Source organism: Anopheles gambiae, chromosome 2 (genome assembly GCF_943734735.2).
Source record: "Anopheles gambiae chromosome 2, idAnoGambNW_F1_1, whole genome shotgun sequence".
NCBI classification, from domain to species: domain Eukaryota; kingdom Metazoa; phylum Arthropoda; class Insecta; order Diptera; family Culicidae; genus Anopheles; species Anopheles gambiae.
This window is the reverse complement of record NC_064601.1, coordinates 79493686-79510887: the sequence shown is the minus strand read 5'-3', so window position 1 is coordinate 79510887 and position 17202 is coordinate 79493686. Positions and strand designations below refer to the sequence as shown.

The 17202-nt window shown below is 41.7% G+C and overlaps 2 protein-coding genes across 3 annotated transcripts; one reads left to right on the top strand and one right to left on the bottom strand.

Moving 5' to 3' along the window:
• Positions 1 to 2206: 2206 nt before the first annotated feature.
• On the bottom strand, positions 2207 to 4034 carry LOC1274833 (craniofacial development protein 1). Its single transcript, XM_314040.5, has 2 exons — positions 3804 to 4034; positions 2207 to 3638 (listed from the first exon to the last, which is right to left on the bottom strand). The coding sequence occupies exon 2, from the start codon at positions 3625 to 3627 to the stop codon at positions 2746 to 2748; it is 882 nt and encodes a 293-aa protein (XP_314040.5). The 5' UTR covers positions 3628 to 3638; positions 3804 to 4034; the 3' UTR covers positions 2207 to 2745.
• Positions 4035 to 5523: 1489 nt separating this feature from the next.
• On the top strand, positions 5524 to 15774 carry LOC1274831 (transmembrane protein 170B). Of its 2 annotated transcripts, none has more exons than XM_061650436.1 (2): positions 5524 to 6659; positions 12145 to 15774. In XM_061650436.1, exon 2 carries the CDS (start codon positions 13101 to 13103, stop codon positions 13512 to 13514), a length of 414 nt encoding a protein of 137 aa, XP_061506420.1. In that variant the 5' UTR covers positions 5524 to 6659; positions 12145 to 13100; the 3' UTR covers positions 13515 to 15774. The 2 variants fall into 2 exon arrangements, with proteins under 2 accessions (XP_061506420.1, XP_061506419.1); XM_061650435.1 differs by having other exon boundaries at positions 12145 to 12990.
• The last annotated feature ends 1428 nt before the right edge of the window (positions 15775 to 17202 follow it).

The following is a 17202-nucleotide window of genomic DNA, read 5'->3' as shown; positions in this document are numbered from 1 at the left end:
GCCGCCTTGGTTTTGAGTGTTTCGAGGAGTAAGGAAAGAACGATACAAGTTACAGTCAGAATTCTATAGTTGCAGGCTTTTGCGTGATTTTTCGGGATTTTTTCATATATTGGCCTAAATTTTATGTCATCAACGATGTGTTAGGATAGTTTTCCAATAAGTGTAGGAACTGTCGAGGATGCCTTAAAATCAGAATATTGGTGTCCTACTTTAGGTAGCCGCTACTGTAGCTCCAGATACTGTTGTTGTTGTTGTTGGAATAGTTTAGAGATCTAAACTTTAGTCTGGCTCCAACGGAGTTCTTTCGCCTCTTAAAGGTCCAGATACTGTATACGCTCAGCAATCCGCACTTTTGACAAACAAATTCATGAGATGAAACAATGTTTGGCCAAAAGTAGTGAAATATGATTAAAAAGATAAATATCCTTCTATTTTTAAAATTATAAACATTCTTTGTATAACATGAAAATGTAGGTAATGTAATAATTAACTGAAGAACCGTGACAAAAATATTTAAAAAAATAACACACACACACACACATTAAAACATCATTTGATAATCCGCTCTCGATTCAAATACGGATTACCGAGCGTGAATAGTATATGAAAATGTAACGGAAATATTTGTACAAAAAAGTAACATTCTTTTAGGGGTAACAGCTCATACCGGCAATTACAGGCTTTCGATACTTATTAAGTACCACGCAGCCAGATCTTTGCTTAGGTCAATCTTTGCTTAGGGCGACATTCCATACGAGGCTTGAACCCAAGATGGGCATGTTTTTAAATTGTCTGAGTTGACAATAGCACCACGGGACCCTCTGATGTAAAAAAAGGGAAAACAACTATACTGCTTTGCACAGTTCCATGATTGAGACAGATTCAGATACTATTCATGTCCCGAATTATAAAAGCGAGCAGTATGGGTTTGAGATCAGTTCCAGTACCCGTAGGTGTATGTAACAGGATCTGCATGGGGTTAGGATCGGTTCCAGCATCGTTATGGGTTTAGTGTAAGTTCCGGTATGAGTTCGGGATCAATGTCTAGACCGGTATGGTTTTTGTAGCAGTTATCCAAGCTGTGATCCGCGGCGTGAAAAGAAATGGTCCCCAAAAGATTTTTTTAATAGAAAAGCCGAATGCACTACACATCGTGCATTTTTTCGCTATAATCGAGATAAACATTTCAACAGGAATGTCTAGAAAAAGATTTTAACATATCTTTGATCAAAAAGCTTTGAACTAAATCCACAAAATGTAATGCCTGTAAATGTGGGCCGCGGCAAATGTGTTTTCAAAACCAATTGATCTGTGATCCTAAAAAGGTTGAAGACCACTGCGGTATGGGATCGGGATCAATTCCACGACCGGTATGGTGTCAGGATCAGTTAAAAGATCGGTTATGGATTATGATTGGTTCCAGGGCCAGGTTAATGACAAATTTTAACACATACAGTCAGAATTCCATAACTGAATGCTTTTTTGTTGGCATACTTTTTAATTGACCGGTCGATAGTTGGCTGACAGTTCAATTACAAAGCATGCGTTTGTATGGAAAACTCGATTTTTGAAAAAATATAAATATCTCATGACCTGACGAGAAAAATTTCGGTTTTTTTTGTTACGCTAAACGTGCCAACTAAAACGCACGAATTAAACATTTGGCAGGGAATCGAAGTTCAACCAGTGATATGGTGACGGTATTTGAGGTTGGAATCAGTTAAAGCACCCGGAACGATTTTAGTAAAATTTCTCCATGGAAATGGGTTCTGGATTAATCCCAGGATCAGCATGAATTTTGAATCAGTATTTTTTAATGCATCCCTTGGAACTAAATGTCACCTGGAATTTGCGTTGCCTTTTCAAAAATTCTTAGCACGCACCCTAAAGTTATAAAATACCATCGAAACCCTCTTACATAACCCTGTAATTGGGCCAATTTAACTAGTAATAGTCAAAATAGACTAGCATGCAGAATGGATTAAACTGAGCCTGCCAGGACGTTGCTGGCACTTTCATCATATCAAATGTTTCAATATGTGGAATTTGATATCCCGATGATCTGCTGTACAGCCAGGTAGCCGTGCCAATACAGCAAGTGTATAAACACAAACAAATCACGTAGTGAATGGAACGGTATTTCCCACAAAATTAATAACTTATGTTTTATAATTAAAGACAGAAACCATACAAAGAGCAAAAGTAATTTTAATTTAAATAGCAGTTTTATTGGTCAGCTTATTTTGTGGTTGTTTAGAATATATATAGGAGAGCTTTTTCTACATCACTATGGGTTGAATGTAAACTGATAATGCTTAATTCTATTTATACTAGATCGGTACGGAGAGACAAACACAATATTGATTACTAATCCCAGTTACACGCGAGTACAAAGATGGGTCAGCAATTGCTTCTTAATATAGTTACTGAGCACAAGGTTTTTTTTTTTACTTTTTCTCAAGACGGGAACACCCTTTCTCGAAATTTGGTGACATAAATCAATTTCTTGCAAGTGTCGGTTTAGTTTGTTTGAATCTTTTTTGCCAGACTATGTCACAACAATTTGAGAAAGGCTGTCACCATCTAGAAAAAAGGTAACGAATCCTTTTTGCTTAAATCGGTATGCAGAGACAGATACAGTAGGGTCAGGATTTTGCATGTTACGGAGTACGTACTGCAATAATTAAAAAAAAAAAACCGACATTGAATCGATGCTGGAATTGAATGCACTCACCGTGATGGTAATTATCGATTACTTCGCTTCGTTTGCCGGAACGATTTCTCTATCTCGAACTGACGCAAATCGGTACGCTCCAGGAAATCGCGCCGCTCCAGAAACCCTTCCTTGCCTTTGTTGTGCGTTTGCAGCTCCTCCTCGATGCCCTCCTGCCGCTTGAAGCTCGTCCAATCGAGCTTCGTTTTCTCCAGCGTGCTCAGCTGGTTTTTCTTACTGAGTTGATTTAATACTGCCCCCAATCCGCCGGAGGAACTGCGCGAAGGAATGATCGATTTCGGTACCGCCGGTCGTGTGGACACCGTAGCGGACTTTTCACTCTCGGCACTAGCTAAAATCTTACTGCCTCCCTCTTCGGTCAGCACGATCTGTTCACCGGCGAATTCAAACAGCTGTGCTACGGTTGGTTTTTCCTTCTCGGGCACCTTTGGCCTGGGTGAGGATTTAACCTCCGTAACGGGCTTTTTCACTTCCACGCTCGGTTTGCTGGTGCGGGTGGAAGTGGCACCGTTGGCTTGCTGGGTGCTGCTGGTGCTAGAGCTGGTCGCACTACTGCCACCACCGCCTAGAAAATCCGCCCACAACGCATCGGTCCTTCGCTTCTCTTCCTCCTCATCTAACTCTTCGTCCTTTTCCTCATCCGATCGGTGAGCTTTCTGGTGAGCTTTCACCTCCTTCTCATTTGCCTTTGTCTTTTTTCTGCTGGTTGGATCTGATTTTCGCTTGCGCTTTGCACCACCTCCATTGGACGATTTGCCTTCCAATTGCTCACCGCACTCTTCCTGTTCCTCGTCGTTCGAATCTAACTCGCTTCCTGTTTCTACATCCTCTTTGTCCGGGCGGAAGTCTTCATCGCTGGCATCACTGTCGCTCGGGTAATCCTCCTGGTTCATAGTTTGCGGACCTGTTGCAGAGATGAAAGAAAACATAAGCTTATAGAGCATTTCCTTTAAAATAAGCTGGTCGAAAGGACGTCAAAAAGGATAACGCCTTCCGTCACGCCCGAAGAAAGCCATAGGCAGAAGTGATTGAATTGCTTCTCGGCAAGCGTATAGGCAAAACAACGCACCTTTACAACGATGTGTGTTTGTTCTTCTTACAGCACTTTCCGATAGTCTGTTACAAATTTTCGTTCACCAGCACTGAGAGTTGCCTAATTGAAAAGTTTTATTTGAAGCAAAAGCCGGCCAAAATCTAGAACTAACTCGCACTTTGTGGACAAAGAGTGAAACAGATGGAAGCGCAATGATTCTCGCTGTATTGTCAAACTTCGGCCCCGCTTCGGGCGCCCAATCTGTAGTACTCGACTCTCGCGCATATCCGGACGGGCGCTATCAACCAGAGTGACCAGAAATAACGAATTATCTGTATTCCTACCGATTTTTTAAATGCCTACTGATGCATAGATGAGCACCCTAAAACTACCGATTTTTTTCATGATACTTTTTGTGTTGTAACGGGGTTTGTGATATTTAATGTTGGTGTTACTATCTACATTAACTGCACACGTATTAAAACTTTATAAATTAACATAAATGTATTATTAAAAATCTGACTGCTTGCACCGAGGACGTTCTTGTAAGTGCCGCGTTACAACCAACGTGTTCGGCACCATCGCTCCCGTTCATTGGCCTGGCGAGCGATCATTGCCCTATCCTGCCGAACCGCTCTCACTAACACATCAACACGCTGGCAGGACTGTCAGCGGTGAGTGACTGCAATAACGGCGATCGCAAGTTCGGCAGGTCGGGTCACAACAATACTCACCAAAAAATCCTAAAATTATAATCCCAAACAGTTGAAGCATTAAACTTATTTTGAAGATATTAAAATCACTGGCGACCTGAACAACCGAAGCGCCACATATGAAGCTTAAATGACTGGAAAATTATGCATCCACAGAAAAAAATGAAAGCTCCATAGCTTAACTGGTGTGCGCTCACAATAGATGGCGTATTATCAACACTATATTGCTGTCCTTTTCTTGCAATGTGTTTCGACAAGCTTCATCTAATCATGGCCTATCTATATATCCTTCTAACTTTCCGAGCAAAAATCTACATGAATGGTCGTGTGGTCAGATAAATAGGTATCAACATCATCGACCATTATTCAAATCTCACTTGCTTCAGTACTGGTGGTTTCCATTGGAGTTTTGTATTTAAACAATCGTATCGCCGTTCTAGTTCTAGCGATGCTTAACTTCAATGCGAAATCCTACAACAGTACAGAGGTAATGAAAAAGCTCTCCACGTGTGGAAGGCTCAACTGGTTGGGTGTGCCCCAATAGATGACGCTACCAGCTTCTATTTTTAGAATGCATGAGTCGTTTGCCGTCTGCTAAACGAAGTCTTTCTATATTCCGTTTAGGTAGAGATCTTGTATCGTTTAGAACGCGTTTAGTGGTCGTTTGGGATCTCAATCCTTCGTTTGCTTAGAATCCCTAGTACAATGTTCAGAACGACACTTCCGAAAGGCTTACATTCGTGTTACTGCTATGAACCAAATCTAATCCATCTCCGTTAAATAAATAACGGATGTATTAGTCATGATATGGAACTTTCATTTTGAAAATTAGTACCCCTTTCCTCTCACCAATTACCACTCCATTTTAACTGTGTTTTAAATTTCTACACCTACCAAAAACTACCAAAAAACATCTGAAACTCCTATCGAAAACTACCGATACAATGTTGATGCTCCTATCGAAAACCACCATTATGATCTGGCCACACTGCTATCAACTGTCAACCAGATGACGTATAAATAAATACACACACTCACACATACACACACATCCATTCCACCGAGCGTGTGCCTGCGATACAAACAACTGTGTGTGCGATTGCTATCGAGCCAAAAAGAAGTGGAAGAAGAAGCCCTGTCACACACTTTTCTACGCTCAACAAACGTTTTTGTGTCTCTTTGGCGTGTACATACTTTGACTGTTTTGTATTAAAAAAAATGGCAATGGTTCGCGATAGTGCGTGAACTTTTCGTCCTCTGCAAAGGTTTGTCCTCCTAAAAAGGAACGATTCCCCAGTGTGTTGTCGTCAGCGAAGAGGGGGAACATATTTGCGGTTCGTTCGTTTGTGTGGTGCCGTTCGATATATCGCTGCAGTGTTTTGAGAAGGGTGGACCTGCTGCCTAGTGTGTGTGTGTGTGTGTGTGTGTGTGTGTGTGTGCGTGTGTAAGTGTATGTTTTTTTGTTGTTTGCCTTTTCATCGCATTGGAAAATACTCAGCTCAAAGGTCGAAAATCTGTGCTTCCGCAGCATTGTTGCACCACTGTAATTGTGATTCAACGAAATACTGTGTCCTGTGTGGTGCACGGAGCAGCCGTGTGCTTTATTACCGAAAGGGACGAGACGGTAAACGAAGGAAAAGTGAAAAACAGTTGGGGCGGTATGGATCGATTGGAAAGTGAAAAAGTTTAATGAAGCCGCAGTACGATTTGGCATCATAGCAAAGAAAGAACGGCAGCAACAACAGCAACAATAACTATTGCAACAACTTCCTCCGAGCGGGTGAGGGCCCGTTGCTCCAAAGTAGGCCGAAGTAATTGGTGTACAGTGGAATAAAAAGTTTACCGCCCCCTAGTACCTTCGCCGAAACAAAAGCTACCAACTCTGCGACCAACTACAGCACCGCCTAAACTGCGCGTACAATCTTCAAGTGGCCGTAAAAGCGATGTATGAACATTGTTTTTAAGTTTTCAGTTCCCAGTACCGCGACAGAGCAGCAGAACCACCCCGAACACCGAAACAGCAAAATTAGTCCACGGCCGAAACCGAGCGATTCCTGTGTCCAGTGCGTCGATAGCATCAACCAAACAGGGCATTAGTCATCTGGTGTACGATAAATGGAGAATCCAGCGGATGAGGACAGTGGGAGGAACTGTAGCGGGAAAACATACTGATACAAAGGTACAGAGCATTTGTTATTTCGCCTTAATTTTTAGTTTCTTGTTTTATTTTACCTTTTTCCTTTGGGATGGAAACAGACAAGGATATTTGGATGCAGCACAACTTGTGCACAATACACGCGAAGATACAGTGATAGAAATTGTTATAAGCGCTTTAAATTTTCATCATGTAAATTGTCAAATCGCATTGTTATTATTATTTTTTAAATCGTAATATGTTGCAATATAAATTCTCGCCTTAGTTCGTTGTGTTAATACCTAATAATTGTCACCAATTTTCTCATCGTTGTCAATTGCGTTTTCAAAATTGTCAAGCAACTGTTTGTTACTGGCCGTGTGAGTATAGGATGTCGAGTAGAAAATCTAAACTTTTGCCGCTTCTTTGTTAGTTCTACTAAAGCCGTGCAAAATGTTCACGTTTTCTGGCATCCTTGCAGCACCAATCTAGTGATGGGTAAAGTTGGCAAAAATCCGGAGTTGACTCCCATCCGACTTCGATAATTTCGGAACCGACTCTGGAAGTTGGGTCCACTCAGCAATATCCGGAGTCATTCAGAATCGTCCGGAGCCGTTCGAAGTCGGAGTCGTCTGGAGTCGTTCCAAGTCGGAGTCGTCTGGAGTCGTTCCAAGTCGGAGTAGTCTGGAGTCGCGCGGAGTTGTTCGGAGTTGTTTGGAGTCGCGCGGAGTTGTTCAGAGTTGTTTGGAGTCATTCGGAGTCGTTCGGAGTCGTCCGGAATCGGTTGGAGTCGAAGTCGGTTGGAGTCGATCCACGACAGCCTTCGGCACAAAGGCCTATATACAGAGTGCACGCGCAAAGTAAAAGAAAAAAAAACACAACGAAATGAAATGCCTAATCACAAGCACATTACACCGGACGGCTCCTGTTGACTCCGACCAACTACGTTTCCGGTAAACTCCGATTTACTCTAGACGACTTCGAACAACTCCAACTCCGGTTGACTCCGGCCAACTCCGAACTCCGGTTGACTCCGGCCAACTCCGAACTCCGAACCACTCCGGACGACTTCGGACGATTCCGGACGACTCCGCCCAGAATTAGTGGTTCGGATTTTGCCAAAGTCGGAATCAGACTAACGATAACCGGATTTGGATTGAAGTCGTGGGTGCGCTCCAAAGAGCACATCACTACACCAATCACGTGCCGACCACAGTTTTTTAAATGACGAACTCTTCGTTTTAGAAATTATATTTGTTTGTTGGTAGCCAACGCAATTGCCACTAGTTAATTTGGCTTGGCTACAGGGCTACACAACAAAAATTCTGGTAAATTTGTAGAGGAAAGCGGTGCAAAATGGGCATGTTAAGCAGATTACTAAATATTCCTTTGAATATGCCACAAAACACAAATTATTCTTACATTATTACATGCCTCCACCATTTATCTACGGTTTAACCGTTTTAAAATTGCTGGTTTAAATTTTATTCTCGTCCTACACTCTTAAAAAATTTTGCCGAATCTCGGTTAATTTTTGCCGAGATCTGCACAACTGAGATCTCAGCAAGGATCTCGATTAAATTTCTGTTGCCGACATCTCGGTTAATGACATTTTGTTTTGACGTTTACGTTTAACCGAGATTTTCGGTTAGAGCAAATCGAGATTTCGGCTAAATATAAAAACATTTTATCTTTATTTTAGTGGTTTTATTTCCGTATCAAGTGGGTTTATTTAGGTAACATAAATAAAGAATATTATTATTATTTTATTTATTTTTTTTTTTTTTTATTTTTTTTTTTTTTTTCTTTGGCTCAACAACCGTTGTCGGTCAAGGCCTGCCTGTACCACTTATGGGCTTGGCTTTCAGTGACTAATTGATTTCCCCCCATAGCAGGATAGTCAGTCCTACGTATGGCGGCACGGTCTATTTGGGGATTGAACCCATGACGGGCATGTTGTTAAGTCGTACGAGTTGACGACTGTACTACGAGACCGGCTCAAAAAAAAAAGAATATTATTTACTGGGAGAAATAGTCATAGCAGTCTGAGCCCATGATGATAGCCGGTGTACACCTTCTGCAGCATGATGTCACCATCGTGCCACTTACTGTAGCAGGACGGCAGAAAGTCACCTTAATCTTATGAGATTTCTGGTGTGATGGGAAGCGTAGGGACAGGCGTCGGTTCAACCGCCGGATGGGGCACAGCGTTTGGATGTGGTATATGTACAGGAAAATGAGCCGGGCAAGGAGCGGGCACTGGTACAGGCACGGTTCTGTAAAGTGGACAGAGTGAAACAAGTCTGAGTGAACCCTGTTTAGATTTTACGTGGTCGAGTGTTGATACTTACTTACTCGTGTAGGTGACTGGAAATGAATCCTGGAAGTCTGAACGGCCTGGCTAAGGTTGAACCAATCGGATTAGCTTCCACATATGATCCTTCAATAGAGACTGCTGCGAGCGACGCTCTGAAGAGCAGCGGTTGCGTGCGCTGATGGATTTTCCTAGCCCCAACCCTGTTCCATACCCGTGCTCGATCGCACGCTACTGACACTCGGTTTTTTTTTTCACGCTGAGAGACTCATTTTCACTTATATTTTTACACTTTTAATTTTGCATCACAACATCACTCCGAAAGGTTTTCGTTTCATTAGCACGAGATTAACACAATGGCGAATGACAGATAGAATACCGAGCCTCGGCTAATCCAAATAGTAAAGCTGAAATCTCGGTTATTTTGACGGACTAACTCGGTGACAGCTGTGTTAACGTATGTTCTCGGCAAGTTGTGTTGCCGAGTTTCGGTTCAAATATTTATTTAACTGATATTTCAGTTTTAAATGGTACTGATTTTCGGCTACTGGGATTTTTCAACTGACATATCAGCAAGAATCGAAAGAGCCGTCGGATTTCGGCAGTATTTTTAACCGAGGTCGTGAAATATTTTTAAATGTGTATATTTTGTCATGCTGTTAAGAAAAACCCTTAAAATTCTTCCAAAAATATTTTATCAAAACTAAAACAGTTTTTAAACGTATCAATCTACAAAATCGAATCTTTTGAAGCTGTGCCTGTTAACATTATTGTAGGGACAAATACAACAACATACACAGAAAACTTTTTTTACTGAACTTCAGTAAAATTTTACTGAATTTTTTTTAACTGAAGTTTCAGTAATCCTTTCAGTAAAAAGAATGTTTACTGAATCATTCAGTAATGTCCGGTGCTCACCAAAATGACAGCTCGTTTACTGAAATCCCAGTAAAGCCATTCACATATTACTGATTTTTCAGTAGTTGGTAGCGATTAAAAAATGACGAAATATTTATTTTAAATTGAGTTTTTATTGATGCGCAGATAATGCCAGTCCCTCAGTTCATATTCATACATGTTTTGTGTTGTTTTATACAGTTTTTATACTGTATTTTGCCGCCGCAATTGTAGATGGTTCAGTAAGCGCTCACAGACACCACGCAATTTCAGCAAGCACAGTGGATTGTAGCAAATATTTTACACACCAACACGGCTGCCAATTGTGTGAAATAAATCCCGTAAGCCGTAATATCACCTGAAATTTCACCAGGGTGCCTGTACGCGCCTACAAAATCAACTTTTTGCACATCACGAGCAAGTAGGTACCGCATTGTTTTGTTTTGATGTTCTGACTGACAGGTCGATTTGACAGAATGAATTGCTGCATTTTCAGTAATTTGTTTTACTGGTATCCAGTGAAACGACTAATTTGACACTTATTTTACTGATTTTCAGTAAAATGCGTATTACTGAAATGAATTCAGTAAAGTACTTTGCTGAAAGTCAGTAAAAACATGACATTCATGCTGAAAATCAGTAAAATATTCTATTACTGAACCGTTTCAGTAAAAAACTTTACTGAAGTAGGATGAGAAAATTTGCTGTGTAGCCTCACCAAGCGCCATATGTCAAAAGCATCTGCCCATTTTGCTCCACGTGAAATATTTTTGTATTTTTTGTTATAATCGTAAAAATACGCATTCAATTGCCTTGCTTTATTCGGACAAATAGTATAGAAATATCATATCTTTAAAAATATATCATGTAAAACATTCACGCATCTCTGTTACATTGGTTTAAGCTTATTTTCGAAGTCACAAAATTACATCAATATGCTACTAAATCTTATTTTGCATTTTACTTGGTTATTTGTTATTATTATTATCACTCTTTTTCTTCTTTGGGGCTCAACAACGGTTGTGTAGGACAAGGCCTGTCTGTACAACTTGTGGGGTTGACTTTCAATGGCTATTGGATTACCCCCCATAGCAGGACAGTCAGACACGGCACGGTCTATTTGGAGCTTGAACCCATGACGGGCATGTTGTTAAGTCGTACGAGTTGACGACTGTACCACGACATTTGTTATTAAAGGGTTATAAAACTTACATGGTGTTCATAAAACACTCCAATGAATACATTTTAAGTATTGGAATGCATCTTTGTAGTGACATAATTCTTAAATAGTAGTTGCCCATTTTGCCCCGCATTCCCCTACTCAATTCAATGCACAATGAAATGAAACACAATGAAATTCAAGCTGCACATATTTTTTGAATTTTATTTTTATCTCATCATTACCATCATCAATGCAATAGGAATAATCCTATTATGAAAACATCCCGTAGGAACCAACATTCTGACATGTGTTTTGGTGTTTTTTGGTTCTGTTTGTTTATTTGAGCCTACACTAATAGGTAATGATAATAAAATGGTAAAATTGAATATTCTGTTAAACAGCCATTCAAATATGCCAGCAATTTCTTTTCAAAAATTGATTACTCCGTTTGTGATTTATTATTTGAAATGAAATAAAAAATGGACCAAAAATGGCAAAAATATAAAGGCCGGGCTACATTGACCGTACTCTCTGGTGTAATTTTGATTTTCACTAGCGCATCTGGCGGCGGCTGACCGAAGCTTTTTTTGGTCGTCGAGGGAATGGTCGTGCCGGATCTCAAAATTAAGTAGTTTTTCCATCGTTTTTTGCCATGAAAATGGATGGAATGCGTGCAAGACATGTGCATCTACCTTTTACAAAACTTTTCTCATCCAAATTAAGTAAAAAACATGGAAAAATTACATATTTTCTGAAGCGGCTTCAATTTGTTTACCAATTTGCTTCCGACAGCCGCCGCCAGATGCGCTAGTGAACATCGAAATTACACTACGGAGTACGATCAATGTAGCCCGGCCTTAATGGTGCACTTAGGGGAAGTGCTACCACTGTATAAAGATTTATCTTGTTGGTTTGAGCAGTCACACTTGAAAGTGCCTAAGCTTGATATGAAGAATGCAATACGAAGAATGCTTATCAATCCAATTAGATTTTGATAACGAAATGTACAATTCTAGTAACACCCAAGAATAACGGCACAGTCCTACTAATGTATGCTTTCCTAAACGTTAATTTATAAATCGAACGTCGACATGTATCACTCTAGCAAATGTATATTAATCTGATTGTGTTTACCTTTTTTCCCGTACTGCTTACAGAACCACACAATGGTGCACAGTGGTGCGATAGTACCGCACTATCTGCTGCGACCATCATCTTCTGCCGCTGTCGCCGCTGCTGCGCGCGTTGCCACCGTACTGCTGGACCATCAGAGCAGCAGCAGTTCGTCGAAAACAACATCCCCTAGGCTACTACAGTCTGTAAAACCGTGCGTGCATTTGCCGTCAACCGTACCGCCGCAGCCTTCTGAGCGAGCGCTGGTTGCTGCGTCCCGATTGCTAGCGTCATCGTGTTTGTCGCCCAACGTGTGGCTGTCGCAGCCAAAGTCTATGTCAATTTTAATCGTCCTGAAAGGAGGACAGTCGACACAGCGATACAGCAGAGAAGAAGCCACCCGGAAGAAGGGTAGACTCATTTACGAAGCCCACAGTCCCTATCGATCAGCAGCAGCAGTGCGAAAGGTACCGTCAACGTCGAAGATCGATCGTAGGCAGCAGAACTATTGCTGCACCAGGCTATTGGAAGGCCCGAATGAGATAGTAAAGCGCACCGCTGTCTCGTTGTACTAGAATTGCAGAGTCGCAGTCCCCTTAGTGACGACATCGCGGCGTTAGTCGTGTGTTATTCACTTATAACAGCAGCAAGTGTGTTCCGTGTGTGATTTGCCACCATCAACAGGGAACCGGCGTAGCATATTGTATCGTCTTAGTCCCTCCCATCTCATTCCTATCGTTTTATAAACGCTCCTTGATGTGTATATCATAATTTTAGGGCAGAAAAAGGATTTAGAAAAGTAAACGCACCAGTACGTATAGAGTGCGAACAAAAAGGTCGAAGGGCAATTCTGTGGCAGAAGATACTATTTGTCCTGCTCGAGACGAAGCAAACTACCACTGGCGACTCGCTTGAGATTTGAGAGCCACTTGCATCATCCCGGTTTGAAGCAATCAGAGGGTGACCGATTTCAACGACCGCTTCTGAAAGCGCACCAGCGATGATGTACTATGGCAAGGACAGCAGTGGAGGTGGTATCTCGGAGCTGGACACGATAGCGAATGTGATCGGTCTGAAGGGTGTCGGTACGTCGTCGCTGCGCACGTTCGTCGAGATGTGGTACCACATCTTTCTGTGGGCCCTCTTCTCGTCCATCTTCGTGCACACGTGCGCGGCGGTCATCGCGTTCGTGACGCTGCGCAAGCACAAGTTCGGGCGCTTCTTTTCCATCTTCATCTTCGTGATGGGCGTCCTGTCGCCGGCGACCGGTGGCGTCGTCAACAGTACCGTCATTGCCTTTGTACACCGAGCCTCCAACTTTCAGATGTCGCCGATCGCGGCCATGATCTGGGGCGTCGGGCAGACCATCGTGTCCGCCTGCTTCGGGTTTACGCGCATCCTGGCCACACTGTAAGGGACCGACCGCCATCAACCTGCTGGCCAACCTGCCTATCCATTTGTCTCCCCCCTTTATTCTCCCCTTCCCTGCCCCCATTTTTTCTTTCCTCCATCCGGGGTCGGGGATTACCCTTTCAACAAACTACTCATCCACTGCTACACCTGTCCTGTACACACTTACACACTTGTGTAATGACCCGTGCGGAGGGTGGGCTCATCCTCGTTGGAAGACTGGTATTTTGCTGCAAGCCATGTTGGTATGAATGTGATATTGAACGCGTTTTGGGAGGGGAAAATTCGCGATAAAAAGGAAAGGCACGAATACGTTGGCTTTTTTTTCATTTTGTTATTCCTACTCCGTCAGTTGGTTAGAGTACCGGCGGTGGTGGCGGTGGAAATCAAAATTTCTCTAAGGTATAAGAGGGGCACCAATGATTTTTTGAAACGTAGCTGTAGCCTGTAAACAGTAATATGCATAACACATAGGCGGTAGGGAAGAAATAATGGGAAAAAGGAAACTTAACCTCCCCACTGATAGTAAAGACAGAAACGAAACACATCACAACACATCAAATCACATCACGCCAAAGGGAAAACGCAAAGGCGCGTGCAATCAACGCATTTGTTGACCGCGCTGAGCTTAGGAAAATTGAAAATGGAACAGAACGTGAGGACGATACAAAACAAAAGCGCAACATACGTCACTGTTCACGGCCCGGCAGCCGTTCATGACACGTGAGACCAGGAGCGGAAGCTTCTTTGCAGAAAGCAGGAGTTTCATTTCGTTTCTTGTGTCTGAGTTTGTGTTCTCTTCATAGCATTAGGTGAAATTCTAAAACAGCTAATTCAAGCATAATGCAACACACCGATTGCATATGGAAGGAGATCCACTACCAATTAGGCAATAGTTTAACGGAAGTAGAGTCGTCCCCGTTAGTTTGTACAGAAGAATGGCGTAAGCTAATAAATCAATGAAAAGGAAGCGTTTAGCCACATGAACCACTCACGCGCTCCGCCGTAGTTAGTTCAGCGGCCGTAGTTAAGTTGAACGTTTCGCGGATAATTCCACGCGTATTCCAAACGGTCGCTTAGTGCGTCGCGTAACAACATGTGATTTTCATCCGATGGCACGATCGGGGTGGGGGCAAACAAAGATAAGCCGCGAACAAACCGTTTTCACAACGCCCAAACCGTGCGCGTGTGTGTGTGTGGAGGAAGGCATCGGGGACGAAAGACCGACAAATAAGGGAAAAGGATGAACCCAGCTTGTGTATCTAATGAATGTCCATTTGTGTCCGAGTGAATGTGTGTGCGCGCGCGCGTGTTTGTATGCTTTGAAAGCGGCTTCGGACTAGCGAAATCAATAATGAATAGCCACAATTACTATAGTAATCCATGATATGAAACGAATCGAGTAATAGTGATCCAAGTGTATCGTAAGTCAAACCTGCTAGATATATAACTATCAATCATTTACGCGGAGAGGAGATGAAGGAAACAAAAGAAAACAAACGAACGAAAGCTACGACTAGCAGCACCAAGGGTCGTTGTATTGTAAGGAAATGTTATTTTAAACCCACACACACAAAAGATTCGTAACATTCTCGGTGGCTACCTTTGAGAAAATTGTGAATTGATCAAAGCAAGAGGAACAAAACCAAGGCAGCAGCAAGGCCGGCAAATTCCTACTACCAAAGATGAAAGTAAAACTGGAACACAAACACACTAAACATCACTACAGCCTGGGCCATTTGATTATGCCAGAAAAGGTTTGACTACACTGCAGGACAGGGAACGCTGCGGCGAACGAAGAACATGGCAACTGCAGCGCAGCCATAACACGTGCTGGATGGCTTCAGCCATTGAAATGATTAGTAGCAATATAATTAGCATCAGCGATTGGTAGCCGAACATGCGTAGAGAATGATGCAGCGGGAACTTTTTATTTTATTTTATTTTATTTTATTTTACTGATCATGTTTTATGTTTATTCCATACCGAAGGAACGATTGTTTTGTATATTTTGTTCGTTGCGTTTATTATGTCTGTGCTGGGAGGGAAAGGAACAGTTTGACTAGGCTTTAGGGATAAAAAAGGGTTCTATTTTAATTTTAAAAGCTGTGTTTGCGTCAAGTTTGATTTTATCCATTTTTCCATGAGATTTACGGCCGACGGTGTTAGACTTAAAGTTTTAAGCGATTATCAGCAGGGCAGCAAGTAAGCTGCACTAGCGTAAATATGGAAATAAACTGAATCAATTCAAGAACAATAAGGTACATGACAAATTGTTTCTTTTTTTATTGACCTTTCGAAATATTGTTTCCTCTCTGCAAATTAACGGCAAAATTAATAAATACAGCCTGAACTCACTGGTTGAACTTCGATTGAAACATGCCAACAATTAAATACAGTGGAGCGCCGTTTATCCGGGCTTCTCGGGACTTGACCAAGGATAATGTATTTAGAAGGTTGATTTTTATCGCTTTTGCTGGGCGACATTGTGGGGGACATCTGTCACTCTCTGCATACAAATTTCATTACCCCGCACCACCCCTCCCCGATGTTTATACCGGAGCCCCAGGAAGAGAAATGTCAAGTCGAGAAATGTCATTTTGCTCTGAACAACTTCACCTTGTCATTTATAACACCTTGGACTTGACCTTGCCCGGATAAGCGAATATCACGGATAATGAGTCAAATGATATATTTTATCACCAATTTCTGGTTATGTTTTGGAAATTTATCTTATTTTTTGATAAAAATAACTCAGTTTTTATTAACTTCATGTTTTTACAAAGAGAATATTTAAAATTTGCCACTAATTATAGTGTTTTTTGTTATGACAATGTGCTCTTATAACCGCTTTTTCAAATATCCTCCTCATAACGCAATATCACTTTTGTATTGAACTGTCATTTCTCAACAGCACGGATAAACAGAAAACCGAATAAAAAGTATCCGGATAAACGGCGCTCCACTGTATGTGCTTTTTAGGAGGCACGTTTTTCCATACATTTTTTTTTAATTTTTACTCTACAGGCCATGCCCAAATAACCAGAATTGCTTAAGCAGCTCATTTTGGCACGCTAAAGATCGCTGCTCTAATTCGCCTTTTGCAGTAGATAAACAGCATCAAAGTTCCAGGCGGTCCTTCTAAATAGCGCCTAAGCAGCTTCCTTAAGCTACGGTGCCGGGGATTATTTTTCTTTGTGTTTTATTTTCAAGCAAGCGTCATCGATGAAATAAACAACAGGATTTATTTTGTTTGTGTACATGTGTTTATTTTTCAATCCTTAATATTCATAAATTACACGAAACGTATCACAATTTACTGTACAATCACAATCACTTGCTTCAAAATCCCTTCTTCAAAGAACTAATCTAACTTGTACAGCAGCAATGAGATGATTGGCGGCGTCTGTCTTTGACACTTTGACAAGACCCACCTTGTACCGATGTCATGCATTAAAAAGCTATGAAGTTCCACCAAGTTCGGTACACGTTCTAAACAAGCCTTAAAGTTCCATCATGAACCCTACACATAGTGTTAATCAGCCGCAAAGTTCCAAAGAGTACCATGTGCCTGTTAAAAAGCTCCATAGTTCCGCAAAGTACCGTCTATCTTTTAATCAGCCACAAAGTACGACATCGGAACGATTTTTCGTTAAACAGCCCTAAATCAGCTATAAAGTACGAGCTGGCTA